General features: G+C 39.3%; 1 protein-coding gene across 3 annotated transcripts in view; it reads right to left on the bottom strand.

Annotated features, from left to right (window-relative positions):
* Positions 1–10,298, bottom strand: part of ptprk (protein tyrosine phosphatase receptor type K) — a gene marked incomplete at its 5' end in the record, with an annotated part of 111,135 nt that extends 100,837 nt beyond the window's left edge. For all 3 annotated transcript variants that reach the window (XM_079256015.1, XM_079256014.1, XM_079256013.1), the window contains 2 exons: positions 1,224–1,247; positions 10,217–10,298. In XM_079256015.1, coding sequence (XP_079112141.1) covers positions 1,224–1,247; positions 10,217–10,298 — 106 coding nt within the window. The remainder of the gene's footprint in view (positions 1–1,223; positions 1,248–10,216) is intronic.
* Positions 10,299–10,902: the final 604 nt, after the last annotated feature.

The following is a 10,902-nucleotide window of genomic DNA, read 5'->3' as shown; positions in this document are numbered from 1 at the left end:
GTCCGGAAGAATGTTGCACCTCTAACTAAACCAAGTCCCTAATCTTACAGTCTAGCAGACTATCCTGGTGTGAATGCACCCAAAGGGACTGAGTTCAATGAAATCTTCTGAAATTTGTGAAATATAGAACCTGACAAAAATCCTTTCGAAGAACCTGTCCTGCTTAATATGAACTGACGGCATTTCTGCCCTGCTGAGTTTTTATTAAGTCTTTATCATTCATTCAGCAGCTTGCTTTTTGCAGCGTAGTTCTCCAAAATGCTCATTTTTCAGGATTAACCGGAAAGTGACCTTTTGTAAAATGAACTAAGGGTTTATAATTCCTTTTATTCCATTGACAAAAGGAAAGCTAAAAGAAAGAGGACAAACGTGCATATTCATGCTTTTGGTTTTGTCAAATCAAAATATTGCAGAATACCAGACGTTACAGTTTCACAGCAATCAGTCTGTCAGTTTCTGCAATGTGAAAAGTTTGTGGTGGGCAAAACAAAAACTCCTTGTTAACAACCATTTGTAGTGTCTGTATGTGAATGAAAGAAAGAAGAAAGGCATGGAGAAGAGAGGAGAAGGTGTATTCAGCTACTGAAGGAACAAGTTCTTCTAAGCTCCGTTATTGCTGAGCGGGCTCAACTAAACAAACAGTACCTGGAAACTTCAAACCTCCCGACAGCTGTCTGACAAAACAGACAGAAAAAAACAGGAAGGGAGACACAGCCAAACGACAAATAAATTGACTGAAAACCAGGTTTGCAAATTCACAAAAGCAGGTGACAGCAAACCAGAACAAGAGCACTTCAATTTTTTTCATAATTCAAGCCTGACACAGAAAGAGAAATGGCTTCACAGCCTGAACATGTATGAGCACTGTAACTATTTTGACATTTACTTAAACAGAGTAACAATCAGTCTGCAGATTTATATAACATCTACATTGGATCAAAACTGTATTTATCAGGATAATAACAGTAATATTAAAAAAAAAAAAAAAAATACTCATGTGTTAGGGTAAGTTTATGTTTAAAGCAATTGATGAACATTTAGTTTCAAAGGGATTGTTAGTTAAAGCACAACACACTAAAAGATGGGATGGAAGTGGATGACGATCACTAGAACAGATGTCTACACGATGCAAAATGTAACTCAGAGCTAAGGTGAAGTTTATGGAATAATTATGCCAGTGCTAGAGATGACATTAGGCTCAGCTCTGGTCAATTGTAACTCACCCTTTTCAGCGCGTCCCATGTGAGCTGGATCCAGAAGAAGCAAAGTGGAGAATAACAGGACAGAATTAGACTGGAAAGCATGCAAAGGTTCACAGATGCAAAAGATGTTTTTTTTTTTTTTTAAAGAATATCAATGATCCACAAAAGACTGTGCCATTAGATTAGAAAACTCCCATTTTTATTGTAAGAGCAGATTATCCCATTGAATCAACTTTCATGCAAAGCCATTAGCTTGTTTGTATGTACTTTGGTTTATATAATGTTTTAAAAGGTGGAAAAAGCTTTTTTAAAAGGATCGACATGGAATCAAACATGCAGCCAAAGAACTTCACATTTGACAGTTGCATTTAGCCTGTGATGACTAAAGCAGACATGACAAGCACAAGTTCCCAAACACAAACTCTAACCTTTATTCAACACGTCTGACCTCAACCATTACCTTCTGCTTCAACTAACCCTCATGGTAACCATAAAAATAATTTCTTTTCCAAGACTGTCTTCACCTGCCACCACTTCACCCAATCTCCTGCCTCCTCGGGCACACACACAACAGCCACTTCACTGTAAACATCATTATTACCACAAACTAAACTACACAACTTGTAGTGTGGCTGCTCACATCTGTCTATGTGGTTGTAAAGCAAAGAAATTTAGAGTGTGTGTGCGTGTGTGTGCATGCACCGCAAAGCAATTAATCAGCTGTGAGTGTTGATTACTTAATCTGTCATAAATCAGCCATGTGTTTTAGGATGTGTGCATGTATGAGAGTGTGTATGTTATATGAGGCCACCTTGCACCAATAGCTGTGACCAGAGTCAAACAAAGCAGAGCAGAGATTGATGATACCGGACAAGTATCATCATTTATCAAGGATGAAACATCTTGGGGATTTCGAATTTGTTGTGAAAGCTCTGCCTCTCTTCATTTCCTCAGAATTTTATCACTTTCTTGGTTTGCTTCATTTGGCTTAATAATGGCTTTCACCCATCATGCAGTAGTATCGAAAGTTCGAACATCGGGTGTATTTCCTCTGACTGAACATACCACTCATACTAGTGTGATTATGTCAGTTTACCAGCAGAGAAACTGCTGGCAAAGTGTTAAACAAAAATAGAAAAGCAACATCAAAATAAATCCAATGCAGCATCAGCATCTGCAGCATTTCTACTTAAAAAAAGGATACTGTGGTCAAAGCATCCATGTTATGATTCTAAGACAGCTTCACTTGGTATATTGTGGACCAGAGGAGGCAAATATATTTGTTTTAAAAATAAGCTGCAGTCTTTTCTTACATGCAATGGTTCAGTTATGGTGCAGAGCACACAAAGTAAAGCATTTAAAGAAAGAATTGTATGTAACTAAGGTATAATTTGACCTCAAAACAAGATAGTAGGCAAAAGGAATTTGCAATCAAATATCATTTATCAGCACAACAGGTGCTCATTGCTTGAGCAAAAGTGGATTTGATTTTCAAAAATTAACATGAAAGTCCCCTATTCAGGTTTTTTAAATTAAGGACAGAAATAATTTTTTAAATAAATGCTTAAAACTTGCTAAACTTTTTAAACAAGGTCAAATCTATGACAGAACTTATTGACTATTATTCATTGCCAAAAATAATAATGTGAATGTTTTTACATTTTACAGTAAAGTTGTAAAAATGTGGATGGCGTCATGGAGTTTTTGGACACCCATCATTTGAAACTATTTTGTAGTTTTATTTCACTTGACCCGGTTAGGTTTTGGGACAAAAGCATTACCGCTGTGCCAAAGTCTTGAGCCGCCCATCATTTCTTTCAATGATCTTGTATGGCCATTGTGTACTCTGCAAAAACCAAGACATTTGTTTTTGTTGTTGAGTTGTCAAGAACAAAATGATGGGATTTTGTTCTCATAACCTTGGTTTGAGAATTTTTCCAGCTCTTGACACATCACTCTTTTCTCGTGTACCATCCGAGAACAGTTGTGTAAGCATGGAAGCATGGAAAATGTGACCCAGCAATAAGCAGAAATTTGTCATTTACATGTTTCCCATGATGCAGAAATTCACTGCATTTCTTAATGAACAGCTGAACCAGGTGGTGAGAAAGTATGTATATCTAAACATGTTTTATTTAAAGACAAAAACCCTGCCATGGAGGAAGTTTCTCATTCAGTGTAAAATAAACCAGCCAACTGTACATTGTACACAAAGACAAGGATCCCTCTGAACTTGGGTAGCAAATCTCCACAACCAGTCTGAACCAAATGACACAATTTTGTTCTCGCAAGCCACTGCCCCTGAACATGACTCCAGTGAATGTGTGAAAGCAAATCATGATACTTCATTTCTCTCATTTCTAAAGCTGCATCCAAAAAAAAAAGCCAAAGATAGTTTGGCTTTTTTTTTCAGTTTGAAAAGGATAAGATTATATTTTTGCGCCAACAAGGTTCCCGAATAGCTGTTAGCTGAAAGCTTTTCATGTAGAAGATGGATTAACTGCAGGACAGGATGCATATCTTGGGTCCTGTAGCGTCTTTGCTAAGTTGTTTCATATTTCTTAAGGGCGTCGCTTTTAGACATGCCCTTTTTTCTTTTGTCTTCCAGTTAATTACTTTCTTTATTTTCTTAGCAGGACCCACGCTAACATGCTGAGATATGCAATATAATCCGGTACAGGAACTGGACTAGAGATGACTGAAAAAAACAGTCTGTGTCGAAAGAAAAACTTTGACATAAATGTCTGAAAACTTGGAGAACTATTTTTTTTCCCTCCCTGCCTTTTTTCTTTCATTTTACCTGAAAATCCCAACCAGGGACAAGACTTGCAAATTAGCTTAATGCTATATACTCTACGTGCAAATCATCAGTGGTTCTATTTGTCCTCTATGTCTCGTCACATTGTCCTTGATAAATAAACAAATAAATAAATAAGTAATCAAAACCAAAAATGGTCCTTGAAAGCAAAATATTCAGAAATTATGGGTAGCCTAAGACTTATCCACAGTACCGTACTTGGCTAGGTTTAGGAAAATCCCTGTTTTTGTATTAAATGTGTCCTTTTGTGACATGATGTTGGAACATCATTAGGCCCGAGCACCTTGGCGGTGCGAAGGCCTATTGTAATTGCAGTGTTTATTATTATTATTATTATTATTAGGCCCGAGCACCTTGGCGGTGCGAAGGCCTATTGTAATTGCAGCGTTTCTTATTATTATTATTTTTATTCGGACACTTCGCGTGCTTTTTTGGAGGCCTGAACGTGCTCGAAAACTCACCAAATTTTGCGTACCCCCCCAAGGGAATACGAAAAATTTGATATTTTGAGGTGCTCCAGAATGTTTGGGCAAAACTGAATGAGAGCGCCACCTATTTTAGGTGCCCCGCCACTGCATGTCGTTAATCTTTATGAAAATTCATACACATGACCTACATGCTAGGGTGAACAAAAAATCCTCTTAATGTCATGGTGAAATGTCGACAGGAAGGCGGCCATTTAAGGTCAAAGTCAACTTCAACAGGAAGTGGTTTTTTCTACGTTTGAGGGTCATGCTTCTAAGCAAATGGTCCCAAACACTTGAGACTCCTCCAAAACATGTCAAACCCTTTTATGATGCCACAATAAAAACCTCAAGTCGCTACGCTAAACGGGACATGGCGAATGGCGGTCCAACGCCATGAAACAGGAAGTACCTGTGACCAAGCCATGGAACCTTGGACCGCCACCAAACTTGCCATGACTGATGACAGTAAGGCCCTGAACTAAGCCCCATTGAAACATTATTGAATAAATGGAGCATGTCTCCATAGCGCCCCCTACAAAATTTCAATCAATCAGCCCCGCCCACTACATGGACCGACATGGATAAAATTCAGCACAGTTGGAGAACCTTCCAGTACCTTCAAAAAAGTCTCTTGGACATATGGGCCAAAACCAACAGGAAGTCGGCCATTTTGAAAAAGGTGCCATTTTTGGGGTCATTTCTTTGCCATGCATTTTAAACAACTCCTCCTAGGGATATTGTCCAACTGACACCCAACTTGCACAGGATGCTCAGGAGGCATGTGTGATTTAAAGTTGTGTTATTTCTTCTAATAGAAGATTTAGTTTAGGAGGGGCGGGCCCTCAAAGTTTTATGTCTCATTAACAAAGACTTATTGCTAAAACTCCCACATAAAACAACATATCAGCACAGGAATCGACACATTTGATGCCAGTCCCATGATGAACAAAATATACAATGCAATAATATGACTATGAATTAGCCCCACCCCTTGGCAACAACAAGTGTCTGATATCATGAACCAGGAAGTACCTGTAACAAAGCCATGAAATAGTTGATCTTCACCATACTTGCCATGACTCATGACAGTTATGTACTTAATAGAGTAAAATTAAAATATAGTGGAAAAGATAGTAAATGGATCCATAGCGCCCCCTACAATATTTTAATCATTTAGCCCCTCCCACTACATTGACTGACATGGATAAAATTCAGCACACTTGTAGATGCTTCCAGTACCTTCAAAAAAGTCTCTTGGACATATGGGCTAAATCAAACAGGAAGTCGGCCATTTTGAAAAAGGTGCCATTTTTGGGGTCATTTCTGTCATTTTCTTTGCCATGCATTTTGAGGAAGTCCTGCTAAGAATTTTATCTAACTTTAACCCAAATGAGTTAGGATGCTCAAGAGACATGTGTGATTAAAAGTTGTGCTATTTCTTTTAATAGGGGATATCATTTAGGAGAGGCGGGGCAGCAAAGCAGATGTGATGCAATGAAAAAGAAAACTGACATAACTCCAACAAAAAACAACCAACCTGCACCAAATTTGCTACAGATGATGCCAGTCATATCCTTCACATTTGTGCATGTCAATAATTAGATGATAAGTTAGCCCCGCCCCTTGGTGACAGGAAGTGACCGTTCATAAGGCCTAAATGGCCTGAAGTGCAGTCTGGCTGCACTTTAGGTTGAGAGAGGCATGGGAAGGATGTTGCCAGGGGAGGCGGTGGCATTATGCCAAGCGGCGCCATGGTGCGAGGGCCTATATCACCGCTTGCGGTTTTAATTCTTCTTGTGCTCTTTTCCATTTGAAAGGAGTGAGAAGTTTAACTTACTGTGATCATTCCACTTCACTGAAAACAACTAAACATGACCTTTGGAGCAATCGTAGCAATCAACCTGTATGCTATGAAAATACACACTCCATAGCGACCTGAATCCCAACCTGTCAATCACACCATGTTCTCAGTTTCCTCACTCTCCGAGAAGAGGGAAGGTTTTATCGCCACTGTGTGTCGCTAATCCATTTTTCAACACAAATCCTCAAATTCATTCATACTCCAACACACATGCACCACAGTCTAATGAGGGATTAGCTAATGAATTCTCTCAACAGATTAATTACATTTTGCAGACTTCATCCCCAAACAGCTGAAGAAATGAGCCAGGACTTTCAAAGAGATGGATTTTTGAATCTATCACTAAATTGAAATGCGTAGAAACAGATTGGCTCTGGGCAAAGGGACGTTTGATTTGAGTAAAAGACATAAAAATGGATCTGAAGCATTGCAGACCGAGGCATTGCTTTTTAACGAGAAAATAAATAAAACGGCCTTTGATTTGGCGCCATTTTACATGGCATGAGTCGAATGAGAAGGCATTTTCACATGAATCTAAATGAGAGGCAAACATTTCAGATGCTCGTCTTTGTACCGCTGTTCTCCGGAGGGCTTAAAAGCATCGTCCTGTTTCCTTCTCTTTAAGTGACAGCAAAGCACATGAGCTGACACACACATTTGCACCGCACACAGGACATGACAGACACACACACACACACTCCCCCTCCTGCTGTTTTCACAGTCTCATGAGTGGAGGAGAAGCCCACGGCCAAAACCCAATGGTTTCTTGTATTTTTTTTTGTCCCATCCCTCCCTCCTCTTTCTCACTATCACTTTACTTTTTCCATTAACACACCCAATTTTATTTCATCTTCCAAATGGAGCGAAAAAGTAATTATAATTAAACCAACTTGGTTCTAATGTTCAAAATACTACAATAATTTAGAATTATAATTAAACCAGCTCTGATGTTGTGTTCAGTGGGAGCGGCAGCCCTCTAATTCGTCTGGAGACACTGATAGAAAACAATTATTTCACTTCATTAAGATTAAAGACGCCTGGAATCTGTGTCACAACTCGATCAGAGAGGACACAGATTTAGGAAGTTGTCAAATTAACATAAACTCTGTTACTGACTTTGTAAAAAGTGCAAGACATGCGCTTGTTTGCATTTATTACACTGACTTTGTAAGTGATTAACCAACATGAAAATGAGCAAAACAGAGTGATAAGAAGAGGACAGAGAGGGGTGCAGATTTATATAAATGCATTAAATTGTAGTTTGACTTTCTAATTGAGAAACTGAACAGATAAGAATGAGACTGAGACTCATTTGCGGAAAAGAAATCTTAGCGTACACGCCAAATTATTTTTTAAAAGTATGATGGATCATTTTAAAGGCTTGCAACTGATATGTCTTGGCTTTGCAGTAACTGAGTGCAGTAGGTACTGATGCAGCTCCTTCATTACTGACTTTTGATCTAATAATTACCACTTTATCTCCATGCCAGCTCCTATTGGCAGCATAAACTATATGCCTGCTAATGCTGTCATTCCCACTGGTTAAGCATGATATCAAATATGATAGAAATGACTGTACTCCTGAGTTAAATCTCACATTGCTGTTCATAAAATCTACACAGTTTGTATGAATGTTAGCAATTTCTTTCCCTTTATACTTGCAAATGCAAAAAATAAATGAATATATATATATATATATTCATTTATTTTTTTTATTCATTTATTTTACTCAACCAACTGCAATCTCTTTTAACCCTGCTCCTTACTAATGATATTCCGCATCTCCAGCTTAGTAAAGCAGCATCCAGTCACGATAGTATTTACTTGCAAATCAACAGCACTCCCATTCCCAAAGAGGCCTCAAAGAAATTCCACACATTTGTTACCCACAGGACCAAATGGCCTCAAGGGAGGGGTAGTGGGGGATAGTTACAGGCTATAGGGTGGGGAAGGTTGGTAATAAAAGGTTCACAGATTAAGCTGGACTTAATGTGTAATTTCATTGCAAACCATTAATGGGCCAATGTGAATACTGGAGCAGAAAATGGGGTTTTTGTACAATGTCTGGTCACTTCCAGCTCTTAACTAGAGCGTGATGTGTCCCTTAACACAATCTCACATTGTCTCTGTGTGATTTTGGAGGTCAGCTCAAATTGTTTAAAGTCTGTCTTTCTGTATGTCAGTTTGGAGGAGAACAACTCTTGAAAATGAGGAAATGTGGGCTGCAAACAAAAGTCCAAACAGACACTCAGGTTAAGCAGCGGGTCTGAGCGGACCACCACGGCTGCAGGGAACGTGAGGAGTTCTGAGTAGTCCTGCTGCATCGAGGAAACTAGTGGGAAATACAGGCGCGTGCAAAGGACTTTCTCAAAGGCATCGGTCTCGGGGAGCGTAAATCAGTGTTGTAGCAGCTTTGTCCCGCCTGAGTGCTTCACGCGTTTCTCCAGGAGAGAAGGACTAAAAAAAAAAAAATAAAAAAAAACAAAAAAAAAACAAAAAAAAAAAAAAAGGCGACGCTCACTTTGCGATCCGAGACGGACTATAAAGAGGCTCAATGCCCCCCAGGAAACTAAATTAAGTTTTTTATTTTACATTTTAACTGCTTGAATTTTAGTTCGAAGTCATTCACCTTGCAAACCGTGCCTGAAGTCTTACGTTTTTCGCAGAAACCAATGTTGCGTGCGAAATAAAAGCAGTGAATCCTTCTCATAGCCCATCTCTTCTGCACAAGTTAAATCGGACATACCAGGACCAATCGCCCTTTTGTCAACAAGCGATCGGCACACAGACTGTATCCACAAGCATGAGGTTTTATTCAACGGAGCGCAAATAAACGTGGGGCACAATGGGGGGGGGGGTCGTTTGGTTTGCAAAACCAACTAAAAGATCACTGCCTAATCTACAACCGTCCCGTCCGCACCTTCAACACATCTGTCTCTTCCCTTAAAAACACTTTTAAACAAGGCTGGAGGGAAAGATAGAATAAGTGACGCATTGGTGAACTTTCCTGTAAACAATTACTCCAAAGCAAAAAGCTCTTTCGTGTCAAAACAACGTGAAACCTCATTACGCGCAAGATTTGCTTTATTACGTGTAATTATCCCACATGCATTTTTAGTTAATAATTGGTGAAGTCTGTGCACGGAGTAACTTTTCCACCATTCACGCGCAGCCTCCGATCCTGCACGGCTGAGCTGCAACCTTGATCCACAACATAGTCTGACCAGCTATATGTCCACATTTAAATGCATTTAAATAACCAGTAAGCGCGTGCAACAGCTGTAGATGTTGCCTGTTTCCGCATAATGGTTCAGAGTTGCATGTCGGTGCAGACGATTTGTGTTTTTGTCCTCAGATCAAGCTTGTAGCTATTCGTAAAGGAAGAAGAAAAAAAACCTCGGAACTAGGATGTAAAGGCAGTGAAAAGAAATGTTGCAACTTAGTTTGGACTTTTCATAAACAGCTCTGACTCGGTGTTACTCACCGACCAAGCAGGGATCAACCCACTTGGCAAACAGACGGGATTCAAACAAGTGCCGAAGATCTCGCAAAGGCGATGACAATGTAACGATGTGAGCATTTGAATTGTTATTTTTGAACAAATATCACCTTCAACCCCCACAAAAAGCACCAGTGTTTAGTCCACAGACACTGAAAATCCCAATAAGTGTAATAAAACAAGTACGTCGGCACATTTTCCTGACGGGGGTTAACTTTGTCACACACACCTTCTCACACCTGACAGAGATTTAAGCTTTTACGCTGAGTGTGGAGAAAGGAAATATATCTACTAAACTTTTCTGGCATCAAACTTAAAAAAAAAAAAAAAAAAAAAAGAACACATTAAACAGTCTGTCGCTGTTCCTACCTGTCGGTAATTGACCGGAGATGTTACCAACTGTGGAGGAGAGAAACAGGAGTCCCAGGAATACGGAGGAGAGTCTATCCATGGCCGAACGAGTCTGTTTCCTCCCCGAAAAAAAAGTTTTCTTCGTCCGAGTTTTCCTCCGTGTTCAAGTCTTCTTAGTCTTTCTCACTAGTGGGTTACCATTCCTGCAGTTGTTGTGTGTTCAGGCGCCCCATTCTCTGCTTTCTCCGGTTTCTCGCTTTTCGCTTCCTACGGGCGCTCGCGGACACCACACTTTGTTTCACGCGGAGTGAGAGAGCGCGAGGCAGAGAGAGAGAGAGAGAGGCGAAGTGGGAGAGTGAATGCAGCGCAGTCAGCCAATGACGTCACGAGAGTTGATCGAGAAAAAAAACTAAACATGAACAGAAAATATTTGTTGTTGTTTTTATTAATTCCGTCTCTTACGTCAATTTACAAATAATTGATTAGACTTGTTTGTACTTGCGAATTGATTTGGGAAAACATTTGTAATGGTATAGTAGTAGTATATATCAAGTAAGACTTTTTTTTTTTAAATCAAAATGCAAAACTGCTGCGTTTTATTTAAAAAAAATCATTATGACAAAAGTAAAAATTTCACAAACATGTCAACTCAAGATACGGAACTATCTATAATCTTTAGCCTAATTACATTAAAATAAAATACA

Source organism: Telmatherina bonti, assembly GCF_933228915.1.
Source record: "Telmatherina bonti genome assembly, chromosome: 16".
Taxonomy (NCBI): Eukaryota; Metazoa; Chordata; class Actinopteri; order Atheriniformes; family Telmatherinidae; genus Telmatherina; species Telmatherina bonti.
Note: the sequence above shows the minus strand (reverse complement) of the source record. Positions and strands in the feature narration are given on the sequence as shown.